The sequence below is a fragment of the Phascolarctos cinereus genome, unplaced genomic scaffold (genome assembly GCF_003287225.1).
Source record: "Phascolarctos cinereus isolate Bilbo 61053 unplaced genomic scaffold, phaCin_HiC Scaffold_3;HRSCAF=262, whole genome shotgun sequence".
Lineage (NCBI taxonomy): Eukaryota > Metazoa > Chordata > Mammalia > Diprotodontia > Phascolarctidae > Phascolarctos > Phascolarctos cinereus.
In genome coordinates, this window is record NW_027555736.1 from 237,256,615 (window position 1) to 237,282,387 (window position 25,773).

The following is a 25,773-nucleotide window of genomic DNA, read 5'->3' on the forward strand; positions in this document are numbered from 1 at the left end:
CTGATATAGAGAGGAAATACATTACTACTATACATCAGTGTTGTTCCTGAGTCCCCACCAGAGTGCTTCCCTGTTTACACAAAATCAGTCACCATGATATCATAGACTCAAAATAAAACATTTAATAATAAAGTGAGATTATTAAGGTGCATATCATTACTAAATAAAAGGCAAAAGCAAGAATAATTAAAATGTTTGCCCATAAACCTGGGTCACACTCTCCTGCCAAAGCACACAGTGGATGTGAGGAAAAATGGGCACACACACTCACTGAAACCTAGCAGGGAGGCACATGAGCAGGAAAACCCACTCCTAGCAATTCAAGACTCCGAATAGCAGGCCCTGATGTCTTAAGTGTCTTTAGGAAACAATCTGCACAAAACTGGGCAAAGCCATGTCTTTGCTATTTATTTTCTTTATGAAGGCAAAGCTATTTCCTCTGCTACTCTCAGGCCACTGAAAGTATAACACACTTTTAGCATACAATCACCACTGCAAGATGCTGACAAAGTGCTGTGTTCTTTCTGGGATAAGTAACTCTCTTAAACTAGAGAACTTCCAAGCTCCTCAGAGATGCCCTGGTACTCTTAGGCGTTTCTCCTTCTCAAGCTGTAAATGGTGATAGCAGGCACCTATGCATAATTTATATATATATATATATATATATAAATATGTACATAAAAATATAAAATATATGCATAAAATATAAAACATAAAACATGTTTGTATACCTTTAAACATAAATTATAAACTTATATACATATAAATATAAAAATATAAAAATTTTTCATAAATTTTATAGTCTCTATGTATATACATATATATGCCCCTTGTCCATATACACACATACACATATATACATATACACATACACATACACAGAGAAAGGAAGAAAGAAAGAAAGAAAGAAAGAAAGAAAGAAAGAAAGAAAGAAAGAAAGAAAGAAAGAAAGAAAGAAAGAAAGAAAGAAAGAAAAATGGATGGATGGGTAGATAACTATAACAGAAAACTTGGCCTTATGCTTCCTTACAGATGACTTCCATCATCATGTATGCTGGATTTCTTTCTTCTCCCTATGTCATATAATAGCTGTAAAGGTTCTTTAACCCAGCCTCGAAACCTCCTTATCCCACCAGACCCAAACTCCCAGGTTCCCGCGAGCTTCCCCAGGAGGAGGAGAATGACGACACCCAAAGAGTGACTCCCGCACTCAGCCTCGGGAGCCGGGTGGCTGCCCCGACATTGCCTGCTTGATTTTGACACTCCGGATCCGGAAATTAGCCGCCTCTGCCTACAGGCACTTACGTAACCCTCCTGCTGCTGGTCACGCGTCCCGTGGCGGACTACGTTACAATAGGGGGAAAGGCCCCTGCCAGACGAATTCTTCCTACGTCGGTGACAGGAAAGGCCCCGGGGGTGACGCAACTGCCCTGCGCCAGAGACAGCAGAAGGCCCTCCCCTCCCTGCCTTCCAGCCGTTTCAGTGGCCGCCATTGTTCCTGACGGGGAGGATCTTGTTCTTGGGCCCTTGGTCCTGGCTTTGCCCGCGCAACCATGCCGCTCTACGAGGGTCTGGGGAGCGGAGGGGAGAAGACGGCGGTAGTGATCGACTTGGGGGAAGCCTTCACCAAGTGAGTCGGGCGGTCCCCGCCACTTTGATCTGCTTCTCCCCGGGGTCCCCGCGCCCCTCCGAGGATGGGGGCCTTTGGAGGCCGGGGCAGGAGGACCAGGCAGTAGCCCTCGAGGGTGGCGAGAAAACGAGTTCGCACCTACCCCGTTTTGGCCTGATTGGTTCCTTCAGAGTCATTTGGAAGGGGGATGACAAAACTGATAGTTCAATTCAGTAATCACTTATTAAGCGCCTACTGTGTGCAAGGCGCGGTGCCATGCGCTGGGGATACAAAGAGGCAAAAGACAGCCCCTGCCTTCAAGGAGCTTGCAATCAGACGGGGGCGACAGCATTCCAACAAACATAAGCAAAGCAAGCTACCTACATAGATAGACTAAAACAAAAGCCAGCTACAGACAGCATAAATAGGAAATAATTAGCAGAGGGAAGGAAAGCCACTTCCACTGGTCGAGTTTTTTTAGGAAAGAAGAAATCGAATTGTAATACTAGGTGATGGTGTTGCTTATCAGATATTTACTTTTTAGTTCATTTTTATTCCCAACTTAACACCCCAAAATGGATTATTACCATGTACATGATAGAACAGAAGAGGACTGTAAATGAAACGGCAGGTCTCCATTGTGTTCAACCTGATTTTCTTTTTTAGGTAAAGTCCAACCTGTAGTTTTCAAAGCTAACCCGCTTGCTTTGTTTCAGGCTTTTCTCTCTTATCGCAGCATTGATTTAAAAAGGATGCCTTGATGATATCGATTGCTTGTTTGCATACTGAGCAGCACCTGTTTTTCCCACCTCGACCCGCCCCCCCTTCTCACTCCCTACTGATTGGGGAGAAAAAGAAAGCCCTCTCATCAAATATTCATACTCAACCTGTGCTCAATGCTGAGGATACAACTAGATAGAAGGTTCAGCTACTTCCCGTCAAGGAACTTAAGGAAACAGGATGTAAAAAATTGCTAACTAGACTTTAATGTCTGTGAAAGCAAACATCTTGTCATTATCTCGGTCTACCCCTGCTATGTCATTTAAGATTTTTGAGAAAAAGTAATGGTATGAATGTAAAAAAATTGGGGGGGGGAGGTACGAAGAGAGTTGTTAAAGAGCTTGAAGCCCATGATCGTGAGGTGATGGATCTATAATCCTGTGTCTAAAGGAATTGGGAGTGAGAATGATAATGGTTCCTAAAATGCTTAAGCTGGAGGAGACCTTAGAAATAATCTGGTCCAAGTCTTTCATTTTATAGATTAAGTGACTGAGACCCAGAGATGGGAAGTATTTTGCATTTAGTAGTTGAGTTGGAATGTTAGTCTAACCCAAGCCTCCTGTCTCCTAGTATAGTGTTTCCACTTTACCATACTGCTTAGGAATAAGGGAGTATTTTCTTTTTTTTTCTCAGTACTCTTTTTTTTCTTTTTTTAATTAATTAATTTATAGTTTTCAACATTCACTTCGAAGAGATTTTGAGTTTTATATTTTTCCCCCTCCCACTTCTTCCCCCCCATAGCATACAATCTGATATAAACTCTACATATACATTCATGTTAAGCATATTTTCCCATTAGTCATGATGTAAAGAACAATTAGAACTAATGGGAGGAACCACAAGATTGAAGCAATAGAACAAAACAGCAAAGGGAAAGGAGAGCAAATAGTATGCTTCCATCTGCATTCAGACTCCATGTTTGTTTCTCCGGGTGTGGATAGCAATTTTCATCGTGAATCTTTTGGAGTTGTGTGAAGAGCCAAGTCTATTAAAGTCAGTCATCCCATAATGTGGCTGTTACTGTGTACAGTGTTCTCCTGGTTCTGCCCATTTCGTTCTGCATCAGTTCATGTAAGTCTTTCCAAGTTGGTTTTTTTTTTGAAGTCTGCCTGCTCATCGTTTCTTATAGAACAGTAGCATTCCATTACATTCGTATAGTACAACTTCTTCAGCCTTTCCCCAACTGATGGGCATCCCCTCCATTTCCAATTTTTTGCCACCACAAAAAGAACTGCTATAGATATTTTTATATATGGGGGTCCTTTTCCCATTTTTATGATTTCTTTGAGATACAGACCTAGAAGTGGTATTGCTGGATCAAAGGGTATGCACAACTTTATAGCCCTTTAAGCATAGTTCCACATTGATCTCCAGAATGGTTGAATCATTTCACAACTCCACCAGTAATGTATGTGTTCCAGTTTTCCCACATCTTCACCAACATTTATCATTGTCCTATTTTGTCATGTTAGCCAATCTGATAAGTGTCATGTGGTACCTCAGAGTCGTTTTGATTTGCACTCTAATCAATCATGATTTATAACATTTTTTCATATGACTATAGATAGCTTTAGTTTCTTCCTCAAAGAACTGCCTTTTCATATCCTTTGACCATTTATCAATTGGGGAATGACTTGTGTTCTTATAAATTTGACTCAGTTCTCTATATATTTTAGAAAAGAGGCCTTTGTCAGAGACACTGGTTATAAAAATTCTTTCCCAGTTTTCTGCTTCCCTCCTAATCTTGGATACATTGACTTTATTTGTGCAAAAATGTTTCAGTTTAATGTAATCAAAACTGCCCATTTTGCATTTCATAATGTTCTCTATCTCTTGTTTGGTCATAAATTCTTCCCTTCTCCATAGATCTGAAGAGAGTATTTTCTTTTACATTTCTGAATTCTCCACAGCCCCTAATACAATAGTGTAAGTTAATTAAATTTGAATGAACAGTGAAAGTGACTGTTGAGAGTGATGATCTTTATTTCTGAGGAGTGGAGGTACCTCTATCCCCAGTGGCAGTAACCCTATGGAAAGGACATACTCAAGAAATATTAAGAAAAAAATCAGCAGGAGAACATTGTGCATACAGCATTGTTGTAATAATAATCAACTGTGAAAGACTTGGGTACTCGGATCAATACAGTGATCCAGACAGTTCCAAAGGACTCATGACGAGAAAATGCTATCCACCACCAGAAAGCTAACTGATGAACTCTGAGTGTAAATTGAGTAGTTTTCTTACTTTCTTTATCTTTCTTGCTTTTTTTGTTAAAAAATGGCTAATATGGAAATATGCTTTGCATGATTTCACGTGTGTAATTGATATCATATTGCTTGCCTTTCTCAGTGGGTGTGAGAGGAGTGGAAGGGATGGGAGAGAATTTGGAATTCAAAATTTTAAAAGAATGTTAAAAATAAATAATAAAAGTTTGGGAAAAAACAGCAGGACTTAATAATTGCCATGATATATGAAAAAAAGAAAGTAATTGAAGTTATAAATTGCCTGCCTTGAGGATCTGGAGCATACTAGTGTACCTATGGGTGATGGGAATATAAGGAAAATGAGAATGGCTAGTGGACGGGATAATAGAGTTTAGTTTTGAGTGGCAGTGATAAATCCAAACAGAGGCTATAGCCAAAAATACTGGTCAGGAAAAGAGTTGAATTTAAGGTTTAAATGAAAGTTCAGAATGTTATTTGGAAGCAACATGGTATGGTAGAAGGAAGAGTGTATTAGGAGACTTAAAACTGTTTTGTCTTGACCTTTCCGTTGTACCTGTTATAAAATCAGGGATTCTCATGTGGTTATTTGCATTCGTATATTTTCTTTATTTCTCCATGAAGGCAAATACTTGGTCTTATTTTATCTCTATATCCTCTACACCTAGCACAGTATCATGCATAAAATGTGTTTTAAAATGTGTTAAAGTACTAAACTGAAATCCCTACTTTTAGTTGTCAGTATCTCTGAGCTTCAATGTATAAATAAGGTAAAGATAATACCTACTATTGTTGTCTAACAATTAAAAATAAGATAAAAATACTTTTGTTTTCTTTGGAAGTTGATCAATAGAGTATTATTGTACAATAAACAACTTAAAAGAAGTGAACTCAACCTAGTTTAATTTCTGTTCTACCAATTTGAGTAATTAATAATAATAGTTGACTTTTATATATTTCTTTAAGATTTGCAGAGCATTTTAGATATATTATCTCACTTAATCACATTTGTCATTAGTTTGACAAATCGATGAGACAAAGAATAGACATTTTAGTCATTTTTACAGATGAGGAAACTGAGGCTCAGGTTAAGTGACTTAGAAGATTAAGGTTAATCTCAGAAAAGTTAAATGATTTGCCCAAGGTCACACCTCTTGGTAATAACAGTGTGGATTCAAATCCTGGTCTGCCTGACTCCAAGTAGTCAGTAAAAGGTTTTACCTTATCCAAAAGCTTAGATTCTTGCTTCTTTGAAATTATGAGAGGAATGCTATTTATAGCTTTAGGGAATATTGTTGATTTGCATTACTATACTGATTCTCATCTACTTCTTTTTTGGGAAACACAATTAACTCCCTTGATCAATGTATAAAAATAATGCAAAATGTTTGAAAATATTTTGAATTCATGATTTTCAGGTGTGGATTTGCAGGAGAAACTGGCCCAAGATGTATAATCCCTAGTGTAATCAAGAAAGCTGGAGTTTCCAAGGTACTTTAAACAACTATGTAAAATATTTTATTGTAAAATATTTTAAATTATGGCTTCAGAAAGTAACAGTTGTGCTAAAAATTTTTGCACCAGTTGATACAGGAGTTTTGAAGAAAAATTTTATGATCACGTTTAATATTCTTCAACTTTTGAGAAATGTTTCCTTTTATAAGCCACAAGGCTTATCACAATTACTTAATAGTACAATAAAATACAAAGTAGATAACCGAGAATTATTTGGCATAGGCTTTTCTTTTTCAATCTGGAAAAGGTTATCACCATTGTCAAATAAATTTCTATATTTCCTGTTCCCAAGGAGAAAAAATATGATTTTGAAAACTTTATAAAAGTCATATAGCAATTTCTTAAGCTCCTAGTAGTTCTTACATAAGCTAAAAACATGTATTTGTAGTATCATATGAAAAAGATAAATAGAATCCTATAGAATTATTTTTCAAATCTTGGGAAGCCTACTTGCTTTATAATGTTACTGTGGGACAGAAGAAACCCTGCTGACTAGTAACTGGCTGATCACTTTAACCCTGATTTATCTCTGGTACTTTTCTAAATACTTTGACTTTTCACTTTTGACTTACAAAAGAATGAAATACCTAATAAAATTTTTACATTGTCTTTCAGTACCAAATAATTATATTTGTTAACAAAGAACACATTAAACTTTAGCTAAGAATTTCATGATTAAGTGAAAGTATCTTTCAAATCTATAAAACAGATTATTTTGAACTATAGATAAACTATTAATAACATTTTAATCTTTTCAGTCTATTAAAGTTGTTCAGTATAATATTAATACAGAAGAATTGTATGGCCACCTAAAGGAATTCATCCACACATTGTATTTCAGGTAAGAGGTGCTTTTTTTCCTTTTGTTAGCAATTCTTGTGATCAGTTGTCTTTCTTTAAATCCTTGAACATAATATCTGTCAGTACTATTTGGTGGCTTTGTGTCACATTCAGTGGTTTTAAAGTTTACCCTCTCCAACCAGATATTATCCAGCATGATCTGCAGGTTTCTTCCTTGTCTGGTCAAACTGTGTCTTGAGCAGCTTGGTGTGGTCTGACCAAGGTAGTCACATAAGGATGATTTTCTTCCTCGTTCTAGAAACCTTGCTTCTAATTTGTGAAGCCTAAGACTGCTTGGCTTTCTTTGCTGCTATTAACTGTTAACATTATTGATACTGGAGCTTCACCAGACCTTTCACACAGCCTCAGGTTTTATGCTATTAGTTTGGGGCCATTGTCTATTAAAATCTTTTTGAACACTGACTATATCATTCATGTGTGAGCATTCCCTTCCAAACTTGTGTAATCTATATATAGGGTGTTAGTTGTTTGTACCTTTGTCCAAATTATTGATAAATATGGTTAATAGAAGAGTGTCAAGGACAGCCTCCTGGAACATTCCACCAGAGACTTCCCTCAGTATTGACATTGATCCATTAGTGATATTGACCTTCCAGTTTCTTCCAGCATCTGTACCTATATTTTATTTGTTTTATTATATATATTTTCAATGAACAATCATTTATTTTCTCTCCCTCCCATTTCCTCAACTCTGTTAGACACTAAAAGAAAGAAAAATAAAACCTTTGTAACATACATACGTACGTAGTCAAACAAAGCAAATTCACACATTGGCCATTTAGGAAAATGTGTTAAAATAAAAAAAAAAAGTTTACCTTCCTAATATCCATTTCTACTTCCCCGGTTTCAATCTCTCTAACAGTGTAGGGACTGTAGCCAATTGGAAATTATAGTGGCATGTAGGTAAAATGGATTGCCAAGTAGGATGGGAGGTACAAAGGAGCTCCGCTTTTCCCAGAGGACTTGAGGATGCAGATACCTTAGGCTTGTGGATGACTGTTTTGCTTGAAGGACTGTTTTGCACTGGTTTGTAAACAATCCTGTTTCTACATTATAAGTTTGAAAATAACAAATTTACATAGAGAAATCACAAATACATGTAATAAAGTAGATATATTAAATATATCTGTTACAGATAATAAGGCAATAATATGATAACTAATAAAAGGAACATCAGGAAAAGATACAGACCTAAATGGAAACTTAACAGTGACGTCCTGAATAATGAGTATGTCAAAGAATAAATCATATAAACAATTATGTAAAAAAATGGGAACAGTGAGCCCATTTTGCAACTGCAGCAGTCCTCAGAGGAAATATGTCTTAATATCTCTGTGCTTTATGTGTCCTCATCTGTAAAATAAGGAGTCAAACTCGGGGATCTCAGAAGTCCCTTCCAGGCTTTAAATCCAAGATTGCTAATATGTTAACAAAACAAAAAGAGGGAGGATTAATGATCTGAGTAAGCAGCTTTTTTTAAAAACTAGAAAATAATTAAACCCAAAATCAGCATAAGAGAGAAAATTTTGAAAACTAAAAAAGAAATAGGTAAAATGGAAAATAAAATAATATGGAATTAATAAACAAAATTGGAAAGTTCTTTCTTTAAAAAGACTAAGAAAATCAATAAGCTTTGAGCTAAGTTAATCAAATGAGAAGCAAATCAGATTGCTGAAATTAAAAAATGAACAAAACAAAATTACAACAGAAAAGAAATAAAGTTAATTATCTGAACCCATTATACACAATTACATGCTGGAAAATAAAAAACTTAAAAGAAATGGATAATTACTTACAAAAATATAAAATATCTAAATTGAAAGAACAGGAAATCGATATCTTCATCCACTCTCAAGAAATGAAATTGTATAAACCATAAAGCAACTACTAAAGGAGAGGGGGAAGTAGCCTTGGTCCAGCCAGATTTATAAGTAAATTCTGTCAGATGCTTAATGAACAATTAATATTATATAAATTATCCTCAAAAAATTGGGAAAGAAAATACTATACTAGACTTGTTCTATGTGACAAATAAGGCCCTAACTCCTAAACCAGGGAGAGATAAGGCAAAGAATGAGAACTGTAGACCAATATCACCAGTGAATAATGATACAAAAATGTGAAATGATCCTAGCAAAAAGATTACTACAATATAGCTAAAAATTATTCACTATGACTAAGTTGGATACACATGGAAACCTGCTGTATATATACACTCATATAAACACACACAAAATTAAAAATATAATTTTTAAATCATATCATAAAGCAGTCATCAAAACACTCATGCAGGTTTAAAAAATAGAAAAGTTGATCAATGGGAGAAATTAGATTTGTTCAGGAATCAGAAATCAGAAGAATCAATTGAATTCAGTAACTCCAACTTAAGTAAATCAGAAGACATAAATTACTCAGAGGAGAATTCCCTGTTTGACAAAAACTTTTGGGAAAACTGAAAAGCCATTTAGAAGAAATTAGGTTTAGACCCGCATACTTAACCACATACCACAATTAGCTTAAAATAATAAGACCTCAGTATAATAAAAAGTCAAAAAAATAATTTTAATCAAAGGAGAAAAAAGAACAGGTCACTTTTACAGTTGGGGCTAGAGGGAGAATTTTTACCTAAAAAAGAAATAGAGCATACCCCAAAAAAAGTAGCCAGTTTGTATTAAGTGACATTTAAAAGCTTTTACATAAACAAAATCAGTGCAGCTAAGGTAAGGGAAAAAAAGCTATTAATCAGGAAAATAACTTTTCCTCAGATATCCCTGATAAGAGTTTTATATACAAGTTGTGTTGGGAATCACCAAGTGTGTAAAATCAAAAGCCATTGCCCAGTGGATAAGTGTTTAAAAGTTATGAGCAAACAACTCTTAGAAGAGTCACTACAAGCTACTAACCATATGAAAAATTACATCAGATCACTAATATCAAATCAAAACAACTCTGAGATTTCACCTTACACCCAGCAAATTGGCAGAGATGAGAAAAAATGGAAACAGTAGATGTTGAGGGATTTCAGGTAGACAGACAGCACTAATATACTAATCATCAAAACTATGCTTGGGTCCAACAATTCTGAAAAGCATTTTGGAATCATCCTTTAAAAAAGTAACTAAAATAACTATTCCTTTTAATCCAAAGATGTCACCAGTAGACATATGCCACAAGAAAGTCCATCACTGAAAAAAGATTTTACACACATACACACACACACGCTGTGCCTGTATTAATAAAATACTTGATATTTCTGCCTGAGGATGCAAAAATGTTCTTTTTGTCTCTGTCTGTCTCCGTGTGTGTGTGTGTGTGTGTGTGTGTAGAGTCATATAATTTAAAAGTATACAGAGAACTCTCTATGTATATATGTATGTATATGTGTGTATACACACGCAATAAAATCTTCATAGCAGCACTTTGCCTGGCAAAATATTGAAAACAAAGTAAGTGCCAATCACTTGGAGGATGGCAAAACAAAATGTCTTACATGAAGATAATGGAATATTATGGCATTGTAAGAAATTGTGGATATGTGAAGAACTCAGAGAGGATTCAGAGGTGGTTGGGAAGATTTATGTGCTGGTGCAGAGCAAAATGAGCAGAATCAGTCAAAATAGACTTAATGACTCCAATAAGGTAAAGAGAAGGAAAAATAGAATCGAACACTAATTATGAAGATCAAACTTTACTCTGGAGAAGAGTTAAGAAAATGGGCCTTTTCTCCCTTCGTGGTAGAGTTAAGGGGCTATGGCTGTGCAAAATTGAAGTCCTTTACTGCATACAGGTGCTGTTGTAGGGGCTTGCAACTTCCTTCCCTTAGCTCTCTTGCATGTTGCTTTTATTTGCTATATATTAAAGCACAGATGTAATCAAAAGTTTTTTAACGTGTTCTGAGTTTCTATGTGACTATCCTGAGGGGATACTTTAGTTATAAACTGTCTTACAAATTAATGAAATTTCATTTCTTAATACAGAAGATCTTAAAATACTACTTTTTCTGTGCATTTTTGTAATCTTTAAAAAATTCATTATTTTTCAGACATCTCTTGGTGAATCCCAGAGACCGCCGCGTCGTGATTATTGAATCTGTACTTTGTCCTTCCCACTTCAGAGAAACACTCACCCGTGTTCTTTTCAAATATTTTGAGGTACCTGCTTTTTAATTGAATACCTACATTATTTTGAAGTAGAATTCTGAAAGAGGCACAATAGAGGATTGTGGTGAGATTTTTTTCCGCTACTTACAGTGTTGCACTGACTTTTTTTTTAATGTCTACACTGAACAATGTATTCAGAAAGTGAGATCTTTTCGTAGGATAGGTGACAGAGATGAACTGAAGGTCCCTTCAGAAATCAATACTTATGTTGCTTTAAAAAAAATTACCATAGGATTCTTTCAGTCACCTCTTTCAGTTCAACACTATAAAGTTTGGAATACTAACAGATTTTGTCGATTTAGCTAGTTTTTATTGTCCTACTTCAAAAACTCTTTCAAATCCAAAAGGAACATTTAGCCATTTGGAATTTTTTAGTGAGTTTCTTTCCAGCCTTTTTATCACCCACTGATGCTTTCTATTCTGACTCTCCTAACTATTTCTTACTTTAAGATTTCAGGCTTTCCGTAGGTATGGTTACTCCCTCTGCTAGGGCAGTCCCCTCCTCAGTCTTCAGGAATTACTGTGTCTGAAAAAACTAATGACTCCAATTGTGGCTCCTTGTCTAGTGATGAACATGCATGTTTTGGTGGGGTTTTTAAGCCCTCTATTAGGAAAGACTGAGCATTTCAACCCAGTTTACCTTGAAGATCTTCATATGCCAATTATTTTTAAATTTATTGGTTAGTAGGTAAAATTCTCTTAGTTCGATATTCTAGAAGCAGTTTTAAGCTTTAATGTCACTTCAGAAATTATGTAGATACATGGATAACTTGCCTAATGATCTTAACTGATTCTGTGAAAACATAATGAAACAACATTTCAGGGACTAGTTAGTTCCATAATGAATGATAAATAACATTGCAGTGGGTTTCATGACTTTATGGTAGGGGTTTGGTTATAATCCGTTAATGATTTTAGGACAAACTTATACCTGATATATCTATTTTTGTAAAGCTTTAAACAAACCTAAGAAGGTAGATGGCTTAGTAGATAGAGAACTGGACCTGGAGTCAGGAAGACCTGAGTTCAAATTCAGCTTCAGATACTGGGCAAGTGACTTATCTGCCTCAGTTTCCTCATCTATAAAATGGGGATAATAATAGCACCTATCTCACAGGGTTGTTGTGAGGACCAAATGACATATACACTTAGCATAGTGCCTGACACATAGTAGGCATTAAATAAATACTTGTTCTCTTCCTTTCCATTAAACAATGTTTAAAAACCCAATAAAACAATTAGAACCACCAGTGAAACCAGTTAACATTGATTGTTAGATTAATTCCCCCAAAGTAAAAATTTCTAGGTAGTTGAGAGAATATTTTTGCATTAGCAAGTAGAAATATCAAGTATTTATTATTAGAAGCACTTAAAAAAAATCACCTGGCTATTTTACCAACTGGCTCCTTTTTGCATACAGAGAAATTTTTTTGTTAAGATACAAATTAATCAGATTACTAATTAATCAGATTAGCAAGCAGAAACCTAGTGCTACTTGAGATAACACAGTTAAAATTTCATGGGGTTGTCTTTCTTCAGAGCCTCTCTTGATAAATTAACTCCACACAATTTTGTTATCACTGCAGCATATCGTTCCTCAGTTAAAAGTAGAAAAGGGTATTCTCGTTAAGGGTGGGCATTCTAAGAGATGGAGGTAAAGAGGAAGTTTATTTCGGACATGAGGGACAACTTAGGTAGAGACCCAGAGACAGAGGATGCATTGTCTAGAACATAGAGAGGGTGAAGGAGAATATTATTAAATTACTAAATGTAGGTTTCTTGTTTAAAAAGTTGGCATTTCTCCAATTGATAAATGGTCAAAGGATATGAACAGGCAGTTTTTTATTGAAGAAATCAAAACTACATTTAGTCTATAAAAATGCTCTAAGTCATTATTGATTAGAGAAATGCGAATTAAAACAACTTTGACATCATCTCATACCCATCAAATTGGTAAAATGATAGAAGGGGGAAATGACAAATGTTGGAGGGGATGTGGAAAAATTAGGACATTAATATGCTATTGATGGTACTGTAAACTGATCTATTTTGGAGAGAAATTTAGAATTGTGCCCAGAGAATTATAAAACTGTAGATACCAATTGACCCAGCAATATGACTGTTATTTCCCAAGGTGATCAGGGAAAAAGAAAAAGAACCTGTGTGTTCTAAAATATTTATAGCAATTCTCTTTGTGGTAGCAAAGAACTAGAAATTGAGGGGATGCCCATCAATTGGAGAATGGCCAAACAAGTTGTGGTATATGATTGTGATGGAGTACTACAGTGTTGTAAGAAATGATGAGCTGTATGATTTTAGAAAAACATGTAAAGACTTGCATGAAATGATGAAAAGTGAAATGAACAGAACCAAGAGACTATAATATACAGTAGCAGCAATATTGTTCAAAGAGTAATTGTAAACAATCAAGTTATTTTGAGTATTACAAATACTCAGATCAATTACAAAGACCTATGAAAGAAGATTCTATCCAGAGAAAGAACTGATAAATGCTATGCTTAGTATGGTTTTACATATACTTATTTTTTTTAAATAAAAATTGGTGTAATAGAAGTTCATAGTTTCTTATGTAATCCTCTTCCTTTTCTTTATATTTTGAAATGTGTTTTTTGTTGTTGATTTTTTAAATTCACAATAAGAAAAAAATTTTTAAATATTAAATAATTTTGGAAAGGCAGGTAGGAGCTATATATTATGGAGGGTTTTAAATGTCCCTTCTCACATATATCTCCCTGCTTCTGCATTCCATCTCCCCTCCCAAAAATAGAATAAATTAGAATGCTTTTTAATTATTACTCTTTAGGTAAGAACTTAGAGGTCAGGAAAAGTTATTTTCCTTCTTTATAATAGCCCTTTTTTTTAAACACTCAATACATATAAATGAATTACTCAAGCAAGCATAAGACTTTATTATTATAAATATAATTGATAAGAATCATACTTCAGTTTTACTTTATTTTCAGTTCTCAATTTTCTCCCTCGCCTACCCACTGAAGAGGCAAGAAAAATGGCCCATTACAAAAATACATAGTCATAGAAAACAAATTCCTTCATTAACCATGTCCAAAAAAAAAGAAAAGAAAATTTGCTTTAATCCGCACTCAGGTTCCATCAGCTCACTATCTGGAGGTGAACAGCATGTTTCATCATAAGTACTTTGAAATTGTGGTTGGTCATTGTGTTGATCAGAGTTACTATAATTCAGAGTTGATTATCTTTACAGTATTCTTTTAATTGTATAAATTGTTCTGGTTCTGCTCACTTGACTTTGTATCAATTCACATAAGTCTTCCTGGAGTCTTCTGAAACTATCATTTCTTACAGCATGATAGCATTCCACCACATTCATATATCATCATTTGCTTAGCCATTCCTCAGTTGATAAGCATCCCCTCAGTTCCCAGTTCTTTGCCACTTGGTATAAATTACAGTAAAAAAAAATAGTTCATTATCAAATATATCATTTGATATGTAAAGGAACCTCCTCATATTTAAACTCAGTCTGGGCTTTTTGTTTTTCTTTAGGTTCCATCTGTACTGCTTGCTCCCAGTCATCTGATGTCTCTTCTTACACTTGGGATTAATTCTGCCATGGTATTAGACTGCGGATATAGGGAAAGCATGGTATTACCTGTATCCTTTGTTGTCAGCCAACTCAAGGACAGATTCACTGGGCAAAAATGCTGTTTATTAACATGTTTTTAACTAATTGTAATTGTTTACTACAGCCGCTTCTCAGTTACCTTACGGATGTGTAATAATAGGGGGAAACATAGCAAAATTGCTGCATAGGATATTTAATTTAGTAGAGAGGGATCTCTGTTAGGAAGAGAGTGTGGATATCATTTGTTCATTGGATCCTGTATGTCAAAGAATCATAGATTCTAAGCTGGAATAGACATTAGAGGGTATCTTATAATTCATGTAGTTTGAAGGATGTCATTGATATATGTTAAGCTTTACAAACCTAAAAGGTGAAGCATACATTTTCCTCAGGCTGCTGTTATAGAGAAATCTGGCAGCCTTTGAGCTTCTTGAGAAGAAAACAAGAGGAAGGTCTTACTTCTTGTATTGTTCATCTATTTCACTGACATTGAATACGTGCTATGGAAAGACAATATGGCTGGGGCGATTTGGGATGCAGGGAAGAAAAAGTGGGTCCTTGTGATCATGGATTTTATAGCAGGGAAAACAAACATCTAGTCTCAGTAGAATGTAAAAATGCAATAAGAAAGGTATGAAGCACTGTCAGAGGTCAGAAGAGGGAGGGATCCCAGCTAGGGAAAGATATGCCCCTTTTGAAAAAAAAATGGTAGACCTATGGTTTTATCCATATAGGGAAATCCAATTGTGCCAGCATATAGACAGCGTGTGACCAACGTAGAACTTTAACTCAGATCTTCCTGACTTCATGACTGGCCCTCTGACCGTGATATCATTGCTGCCTCTCACAAGAATAATGAAAATTTTCAGCCAGATGTTAATTGAGAATCCTGATGAAATATGTAGCAAATCACATTTTATTTTTATCAGTGTCATAAGATTTCCTTGACTACTTTATAGATATATGAAGGAATACCAATTCTGAATTGTTGGGGAGCCCTCCCCCTAGGAGGAAAGGCCATTCACAAGTGAGTTTTCTGGGAAACTGTTGTGTGTTCTCTGATGACATAAAAACAGATGTGTAGCTGTTTGACATTAATCTATAGAAAGCTCCCTAATATTATTTTAATTGTGCTAATCCGCCCCCTTTCTAGTGCTCTTATCTTTATAAACAAGAGGATGTTCTAATAAAATGCATAACACGTAAGGATATAATATTTTTTAGATCTTTTGCCTCATCTTTTGTTCAAAAGATACATCAAATTAAGTTTAGGATGTTAGTTACAGTGTACTTGTGTCACTAACTTTATTTTTAAAAACTTTAGGGAGCTGGAAACTCAGCTGTTGGAGCAATGTACTGTTGACATAGGTGCAACTGAAAGACAAAGTCTCCCATCAGTAATGAGTAAGAAGTGTTTAAATTAAACTAAGCATGTTGAAAATGCTTGTTTCTCATATGCATCTCCTTATTGTTATCACCAGCAACGTAACGGCACTTTTAATTCTGTAGACCTGAGATTATTTATTTGGCACCATGCACTTTTTTCCTATATCTTGATAACTATTTTTCAATGTAATTAGTTTCTTTGTAACCCTATATATTTTACTTTATGCATTTCTTTTTCTTTTTGGTAAGACAATCGGGGTTAAGTGACTTGCCCAGGCTCACACAGCTTGTAAGTGTCAAGTGTTTAAGGCCGGATTTGAACTCAGGTCCTCCTGACTCCGAGGCCAGAGCTCTATCCACTGCACCACCCAGCTGCCCCAATTTTATGCATTTTTAAGACATTCTGAGAAGGGGGTCCATCAGCTTTACCATACCACCAAAAAGGTCCATGACACAAAAAAAGATTAAGAATCTCTGATATAGACTGATATGCAATTTCCTTAGCAGCAGATTGAACTATAAACTAGTTTCTCCGCATGTAGTACAGATTCGCACTAGAAGTATGAAGAGTCTCTAATAATAATTTACCAAGTATAGCATCACAAGACAATTTCATCAGATGTCTGCTAGGGCCAATGACTAATGAATTTTAAAAACTAGCAAGTACTTTTATCATCGTGCATGGTTTTATTACCAAAATAGTTATTTTTTTCCACTTGGTTTCTTTCTCTCTTTTTCTTAACAACATTTGTAGTTATTTTATTTGTATAGAAATATAAATATATTTCATTTTTACCTATTGTAATTTTACTTATTATGATTCTTTATTCTAAACATAATTTCTCTCTTAGGCTCAATTCCAGAGGTTATTTTAGAAGACATTAAAGGTAATGTTTATACTTGTGTAAACTCTTGATTTTTTTCATTCTCTCCTAAAATGTTAATTTTGTTTCAAATTTCATAATACATGTGGGTATATATGCCCACATGCATACATGGATAAATAAATTTATGTGTGTGTAGTTTTCTAGGGAAAAGATCAATGTATACAGTATAATGTATACTGCCTTTAAAAAACATTTATTAAAACTCTAAATTAAGAAGAGTACTTTGCTTCTCATTGGTCTCTCAGACTTACCTCAGTATTCCAGTCCATCCTGCATACATTGCCAAATTAAATTTCCTTAGGTACAAATTTAACCATGTAATTCCAATAAACTCCAGTGTCTTCCCATTGCCTCTGAGATCCAATACAAATTTAGTTAGGGTTTTAAAGCCTGAAAACTGGCTGTACCCTTGCTTTCCAGCCTTACTGGACATTACCGTCTCTCCCACACTTTGCAAGTCAGCCAAATTAGCCTTCGCTCTGTTCCTTATACAGGGCACTCCATCTTTTTTCACAGTGTATTTGTACTGTCCATCTTCCATTTCTGGAATCATACGGCCACTCTAAAATATTTTCTTCTTCCTGATTTATAGGGGCCTGTATCAGTATGGTATTTTATTGAGAGAATTCTGCTATTATGCATTCTTTAGAGAACAAATATTTTTATAGGGATAAAGATATGAAGTGGACTTGAAATGACAGTTTGATTTTTAAAGCATTGTGTTAATGTTGTTTAGGATTTTAGTATTCTTTTGTTCTTTGTTTTATATTTGTTGACTTAGTATTACCGATACCTTACATGAATTGTATACTGTCATTTGACTGGCTCTCTATTCAAGAATTTTGGGATTCAACCCAAGTATGTAGATTTTTACTTTGCTGTTGCCAACATCTTGAAAATTATTTTAACTTGCAGTTTTATTAATAGTGCATTTTTATCAGAATTTTCCCAGTTTTTCTCTGTTTGCCATTAGTTCTTCAAAAAATGAAAGCTTCAAAAATATTTTTTGTAAATAATTTATCTTTTGTGTACAACAATGCCTCATCATGTTGTGGAAGGGCCCTGGATTCTTGAAGACTGTGCCTGCAGATCTCAAGCTTTGTCATGTCTTGTCAGGATGGCAAGGCTTCAAGCAGAACCTAGCAAAAGATTTCCATCCAAATGTCAACGTATTTTTGAAGAGGCCCATCACCTCAAAGTTGGCCACCAGGTGGCAGATTCACTGTGATTACTGCAACTTATGAAATAAGGCTACTGTGGTACGGAGGAGTTTTGAGCTCCAACAGTCGAGAGTACTCGACGCAATCACAGATCTTTGAAGTTTTATAAAAGACTGACATGCATGATCTAGGACACAATAAGACATATGCTAAATGTGTGGGTAGTCATAGAATGATGGAATTTTAGGGATAGGTGAGACCTTACTAGAAAATCTAATCGAAAATTTGCATTTTACAGGTGAGGAATATGAGATCATAGATTTAGAGCTAGAAGGGACCTCAAAGGCCATCTAGTTCAACCCCCTCATTTTACAGATGAAGAAACTGACGCCCAGTAAGGTTAGGTGACTTACCCAAGGTCACATAGACAGTAAACGTCAGAATTGGGATTTGAACCCAGGTTCTCTGACTCCAGAGCTCATCTTCTTCCAACTGTGCCAAAATAGTGAAACCCCAGAGGTTAAGTGACTTAACAAAAAAAATCACATAGCTAGTTAATGGTAGAGCTTTAACTATATTTCTTGACTCCGAGCTATGCTACATTGCATACCTATATATTTCTTGTAATTTGACGGTGGACGGTGCTGGGGATCTTAGAGTTCATTTAGTCTAACTGCTTATTTTATGGAGGAAGAGACACAGGCCCAGTGAATCTAAATGACTCGCTCAGGTTCACACAGCTAGTAACAGAACTGAAACTCAGTTGTCCGCTCCAAATCTAGTGTCTTTCCAAAACACCTGTTTTAAATTTTCAAAGTGTGTGATTGATCTCCAACTGTAATCAAAGCCTTTTTTTTTTAATCTGGGCCTTTCACTGATAGAGCATTATCTGAAACTACCTTCAAGTTGTTGTTGGGAAAATAAAATGATCAATACAAAAGTACTGAAAACATAGGAGAGTTAGGTAAATGTGTCAAACATGTTGTAGAAAGTTCAAGTAAATGATTTATTTGTTTTGTCTATATTTGATTTCTCCCAAAACACAAAGCTTATTCACCATTTTTACCACCAAACTGTTCTTTTCTGTTAAGTACGTACCTGTTTTGTGAGTGATCTGCAGCGGGGGCTTAAAATGCAGGCAGCAAAGTTCAACATTGATGGAAGTGCTGAGGTGAGCTTGAGTTACACATTAATTGCTTGTTCAAAGATCAGAAGCCAAGATCTCTCACCTAATGCTTCTGTTGGTTATATCTTCAGCGACCTTTGCCACCCCCAGATGTAGACTACCCATTAGATGGAGAGAAGATTCTGCATGTAATTGGATCGATCAGGTTGGACATTCTTTTTCTAAGCAGCATGATGAATCAAGCTTAAATTAAATTTTTATTTGCATACTTTTTCATAAGAATTTGATTTGTAAGAATTTCAGTATTTTTATAATAATTTAGTTTAGCGTCAGTCTTTTAACAGCGCTGTTTTAAGAAGCAGAATCTTAGCTGCAGCTAGCCCACCTCCCTTATTTTACAGATGAGGAGATTGAAGGTAGAAGCTAGTCACAATAGCTAGAGACAGCCAGGAAGCATACAGAGACCTGCCATTCATTAGCGATTTAGTAAATGAATCTGTAACTAGACTTTAGAGTCAATTAGGAATCATATCACCTTTAGGTGTATCAAGCATTCACCCCCTTGTTTATCAAACATTTATTAAGGTCTTACAGTGTGCCAAACGCTGTGTTAAGTCCTATAGATACAAAGACAAAGGTGAAACAGTCACTGCCCTCACAGATGTTACATTCTAATAGCGTGTGTGTGTGTGTCTACACACAAAATATGTACACAACAAACATCATTTGGGCAGGAAGCTCACTAGCAGTTATGGGAATCAGGAAAAGCATCATGTAGAAGGTGGCATTTGAATTTTTTTTCCTTTTTGGTGAGGCAGTCAGGGTTAAATGACTTGCCCACAGTCACACAGCTAGTAAGTGTCAAGTATCTGAGGACAGATTTGAACTCAGGTCCTCCTGACTCCAAGGCCAGAGCTCTATCCACTTCTCCACCTAGCTGCTCCCGTTTGAACTGATTCTTGAAGGAACTGGGCATTCCAAGAGGTAGAGGTGAGGACCCAGTGAATAACAGCCTGGGGGATAGCCAGGACAAAGGTACGGAGATAGGAGACAGAGGATTTCATTTGTTCTGAATAGCAAGTAGAACAACCTGGCTGCATCACAGAATGAATGAAGGGTGATAATATATAAGAAGACTGGAAAGGCAGAAAGTCTGGTTTGTAAAAAGATTTAAATGACAAAGAGAGAAGTTTATATTAATTGATCCTAGAAGTAATAGGGAGCCACTGGAGTTTATTGAGTAAGGAGGTGAGTTGGTCAGACTTGTACTTTAGGAAAATCATGCTGGTGTATGAAGAATGGAGTGAGAAGGGGCAGCTAGGTGGTGCAGTGGATAGAGCACCAGCCCTGAAGTCAGGAGGACCTGAGTTCAAATCCGGCCTCAGACCAAACACTTGACATTTCCTAGCTGTGTGACCCTGGGTGAGTCACTTAACCCCAATTGCCTAAAAGCAAAAAAAAAAAAAGTGAGAGAGAGAATGGCATGAGATGTGGAGAGATTTGAGAGATAATGAGGAGACCAAGTGGGAGTCTGTTCCAGCAGTCCAGGTGAAAGCTGATTGAGGGCTTGAACTAGGGTAGGTTCTGTGTGAGTGGTGAGAAAGGGGCATGTGCATGAAATGTTGTAGAAATGTAAAGGATGAGATTTGGCAACTGGATATGTGGGGTGAGTGAGAATGAGGAATTAAAGATGACAGTGAGGTTGTAAAACTGCATGACAGGAAGGATGGTAGCATCCTCACCAGTGATAGGGGATTCTAAAGAGGAATGTGTTTGGGGAAAAATATAACGAGTTCTGTTTTAGTCATGGTGGGTTTGAAATGCCTATGGTACATCCACTTCAAAACATCCAATGGGAAGTTCGTGTTGGGACCATAGTTCAGGAGAAAAACTAAGCTATATTTATAGAGCTGGGAGTCATCTCCATAAAGATAGTAACTGAATCGCTGGTGCAATCGCCAAGTGAGAGACAAAAAAGGCCACAACCTTAGGATATACCCACAGTTAGTGGGCATGACATGCATGGTGAGCTAGCAAAGGAGACTGAGAAGGGATGGTCAAACAAGTAGAAAGAGAATTAGGAGAGACCGATGTCATTAAAACTCAGAGAGGAAAGAATATCCAGTAGGAGAGTCTGGTCTACAATATCACTCACTATAGACAATTAAAAAGTGTGAGAATTGAGGAGAGGCCATTTAATTTTGCAATCAAGTGAGCATTAATAATTTTAGAGAAAGTAATTTGAAGTTTGAGTTATGAGGTCAGAAGCCAGACTGGCAGTGTAGAAAAGAATGAGAGAAAAGGGAATGGAGATACCAAATATCTATGGCTTTTTCAGGGAACTTGAATGAGAAAGGAGGAGAGATACAAAATATAGTTAGGGATAGTGGAATTTAGTGAGGGGTTTTTAAGTACAGTGGAGACAGGAGAGTGTTTATAGACAGCAGGGTAAATAACCAGTTGATAGGAAGAACTTGAAGATGAGAGAGAATGAGGATGATAGTACAGATAGTATTCTCGAAAAGACATTAGGGTCAAGGGTGTAAGTAAGTGTTGGCCTTGGCAAGAAGAAGGGTTACCTCTTTATTACAGACTGGAATAAATGAGAAAATACTGAGGGATGACATCAGGAATTGTGAGATGAGGAAAGAGAAAGAAGGAGCTCTTTGTGAATGGCTTCAGTTTTTTGATAAAGTTTAAGTGAGGACCTTAGCTGAGAGGGTGGGGGGGATGGTGCTGCTTTGGCAGGTTCAGGGAAAGAGGAAAAGGTGAGAACAGCTGTCATAGAGTGGAAAAGAGAGTCGATTGGGGGTGGAGGTGGGGGGCTGGGGGCAGGATTCCTTACACAGTGAGGACCCAGTTGAGATTAGAGGATGTGCATTTGTAGTGGACCCAGTTAGCACATTTGCATGACTTCCACCAGCTCCATTCAGCAGCACAAGGGACTCAGAGGAGGGTGGATAGTGGGAATAACTCATGGTTGAGTTTACTCTTTATTATTCACTAAATTTATTTTCTGATAGTGGCATGCATCCTTTTGGTGTTTTACATTTCAGTAATTCTGCAAGTGGCTACTTATCAGGTGCCTGTATGTGCAAAGTTCTGTACTAAACACTGAGGCCATGAAGACAAGAAGGAAACAGTTCCCTGTGCCCAAGGACTTTCTGTTGTACTGAGGAACTACAGTGTATACAGTGATGAGTAAATACAAAGTAATTAGGAGGAAGGAGCAATAAAAAACGGAGGTGTCAGTAAAAGCTTTTGTCAGAAGCTATACCCAAGCTAAGTCTTTTGAAGTAAACCAGGGATTAGGACAGATAGAAGTGTGGAGAGATTGCATTCTAGGGAAGAGGAACAGTCTGGAATGAATGTTTAGAATTGCAGTGCCCAATGCCCAGAACAACTGGTGGGCCATTTTGTCCAGAACAGTGGTTCTCAGAGGGTTGTTCATGGACTTTTGGGGTCTGTAAGACCCTTACAGGAGATCCATGAAGTCAAAATTTTTCTTAGTAATACTAAGTAAGACATCTTAATTTCTAATATTGTAAGTATGGCTAGATATAAATAACAATAATTTTTAAGAATGCAGAGGGATTCTTTAGAAAAGGACCTAAAAGCTTGAGAATCCCTGGTCTAGAACATAAAGAGAATATTATGAAATAAATCTAGAAAGATAAGTTAGAGATGGATTATAAAGGACTTTGAATGCCAAGGTAAGTAACTAGTTTATATTTTGCCTTAGAGGTAATAGCCACTGAAAATTTTAGAGCAGGAGAGTTGTGCCTTAGGAAAATTATTTTGTCAGGTGTGTGAAGAATAGATAGAAAGGAGTCAGACTGGAAGCAGGGAGACTGTTTATCACAGTAGTCTATGTAAGAGGTGATGAGAGCCTGAATTAGGATGGCAGTGGGGATATAGTCACGGGATGGATGCAAGAGAAGGTTTAGAGGTAGAATCAATAAGGCTTGTGAGAGATAAAGCAAAGAGTTGAGGAGGACTTCTAGGTTGGGTCTGGATGACTGAAAGGATGGTGATATTCCCTCCATGGAAAGGGAAGTTTGGAAGAGGGGTTGATTCATGGGGAAAGATAATGAATTCTACTTCAGACATGTTTAGTTTGAGGTGCCTACAAAATATGTGGGTGGTGATGTCCAAGAAGAGAATTCCGAGAGTTCAGGAGAGAGATGGAGCCTGGATATATACATTTGAGAGTCATCTGCATAGAGCAATCATTGGACCATGACCGTGGATCAGATCACCAGAGAGAGTCGTAGGGGGCCCCACACTTAGAGAACAGAAGATGAATGATAATACTGCAAAGGAAACTGTGAAGGAGATATTAGTTAGGAAGAAAGGGAGAAAATAGGGGGCATGAGCAATAATGTGAAAAGCTGCAAAGAGGTCAAGTAGGTTGAGGATTGAGAAGAGGCTTTTGGATCAGAAATTTAAAAATTATTGGTAACCTTGGAGAGGGAATCAGTAGAGGAAGTGATGTGGCAAAGAGTCGAGAAGTAAGTGGGAGTCAAGGAAATGAAGGCAACAAGTATAAACTTTTTTAGGATTTTGGCTTTGAAAAAATTTCTTGCACCACCTGGGTAACTGGATGATTGAGAGCATGGCAGAATTTGTTGTTGTGGTTGTTGTTTTTTAAACAGTATGGGGAAACAGTTGTCTTTGTCGAGCTAGTTGATAGGTAGGGATTTAAGGTATGAGATATAGAATCTTTTTTTTTCTTTAATCAGAAGATTTATTTTTATTTTCAAGAAGACTACCTGCAGAAAGATAGTTAATCTCCTCTGAACGTCTCACCAAATAAAACACACACACACACACACACACACACACACACACACACACACACACACACACACATACATACATACATTCCCTCTCTCTCTATCTCCCCTTGTCCCGCACCCCCTTAGAAGCCACACAACCTCAAAAACCAGAGAGAAATAACACTATCACAAAGGAAGTTCACTTACAACTTGCAAGCATAAATATTCGTTTCCCTAAGAGGCAGCATGGAGCTGTACTCAGAAGCAAGAGTACCTCGGTTTGGGTCCCATCTTTGACACGTACTGGCTGTGTGACTCTGGGTGAGTGTTTTAATGTCTTAGTTTCCAGGCAACTCTCTAAGATTTTAAAATGCAGAAGAGTTACTGAAAAGCGTTGGTAGAAGGAATTTCTTCTCCAAGAATTCCCTATCCCAAGAAGATCACAGCTCCCAACAAATATTTAAAACCGCAAAACACTATTTCCTATATATAAAGTTTCTAGGAAGAAAAAATTTTAGATGCAAACCTGACAGAATTTTTGAATTAAGAGAATGCATTATTCTCCGGCCACTACTTGTTTAAACACAGTGTCAAAAATAGTCAGTGCTCTACAAACATTTTAAATATAAGTCATTCAGTTGAAATGACATTCTTTACTAACAGTACTCAGTGGCTACTAAACTAAAAACCAGCAGCCACACCGAAATGGGGTTAGTTTTTTTTGGTTTGTTTGTTTTTTGGTTTGGTTTTTTGGTTAGGCAGTGGGGTTAAGTGACTTGCCCAGGGTCACACAGCTAGTAAGTGTTATGTGTCTGAGGTTAGATTTGAACTCAGATCCTCCTGAATCCAGGGCCAGTGCTCTATCCACCGCACCACCTAGCTGCCCCCACACCGGAATGTTAAAAATGAATTTGTATAGTTTTTAAAAATGTATCAGTATATACATATATAGCCTAAATTAGACTGTCAAAGATATTTCAGACTTTCAGTGCAACATTTTTTCCAGCATTCAAAAGGGTCATTTCTTCCATTAAATGTTTCTTCAAATTAAAAAAAAATGAAATCCTATAATATACTAACAATCTTTTAGTCATAGATTGATATGAATGAAGAATAATGTACAGTAGAGGGCTAGAGTTGATTGAAAGATGACACACTACCCCCAAGATATACCTCACGTAGAGGTTGTACTTGGCTTCCAAGGCTAGTATCTGAGGTCTTAGTCCTGGATCAGATCCCATCTGCTAGAGACCTGGTGTAGGGCCACAGTAGTAACAGAGGACTTGGGCATTGTTTTTATTTTGAGATTGTCTGGTGACACTGTAGAATAGATACTTTCTATGCCTGTAGACATAGGATCTATGATGAAGGTATAACTTTGGGCACTGGTCCTCTACCAATTGAGTGATGAAACCAACTAATTATAATTTTAAAAGTATATTTGTTTCTAAACACAATCTTGTTAATAGTCAACTTTATTCTTCTCTCCCCGGTCAGTTTTGCCTCTAATCTCACATATAATTTATACACTTATATGCACAGTTATACATTGTCTGTTGATTCAGTATTCAGATACAGAATAAGAGAAGAAAACACGCTTTAAAAATTAACTGGGAGTTTCCATCTAAGCCCCACTAGTGCCTTTCCTACTGCCTAAAGCCAT

The 25,773-nt window shown here is 36.4% G+C and overlaps 1 protein-coding gene across 1 annotated transcript in view; it reads left to right on the forward strand.

Annotated features, from left to right (window-relative positions):
- The first annotated feature begins 1,439 nt into the window (after window positions 1–1,439).
- The window catches only part of ACTR10 (actin related protein 10), a 38,024-nt gene continuing 13,690 nt past the window's right edge, over window positions 1,440–25,773 (forward strand). The window contains exons 1-10 of the mRNA XM_020986462.2: window positions 1,440–1,630; window positions 6,031–6,103; window positions 6,886–6,968; window positions 11,031–11,139; window positions 14,695–14,802; window positions 15,733–15,800; window positions 16,098–16,177; window positions 17,011–17,046; window positions 19,298–19,377; window positions 19,464–19,537. Of these exons, the coding sequence (XP_020842121.1) occupies window positions 1,554–1,630; window positions 6,031–6,103; window positions 6,886–6,968; window positions 11,031–11,139; window positions 14,695–14,802; window positions 15,733–15,800; window positions 16,098–16,177; window positions 17,011–17,046; window positions 19,298–19,377; window positions 19,464–19,537 (788 nt within the window). The 5' untranslated portion in view covers window positions 1,440–1,553. The remainder of the gene's footprint in view (window positions 1,631–6,030; window positions 6,104–6,885; window positions 6,969–11,030; window positions 11,140–14,694; window positions 14,803–15,732; window positions 15,801–16,097; window positions 16,178–17,010; window positions 17,047–19,297; window positions 19,378–19,463; window positions 19,538–25,773) is intronic.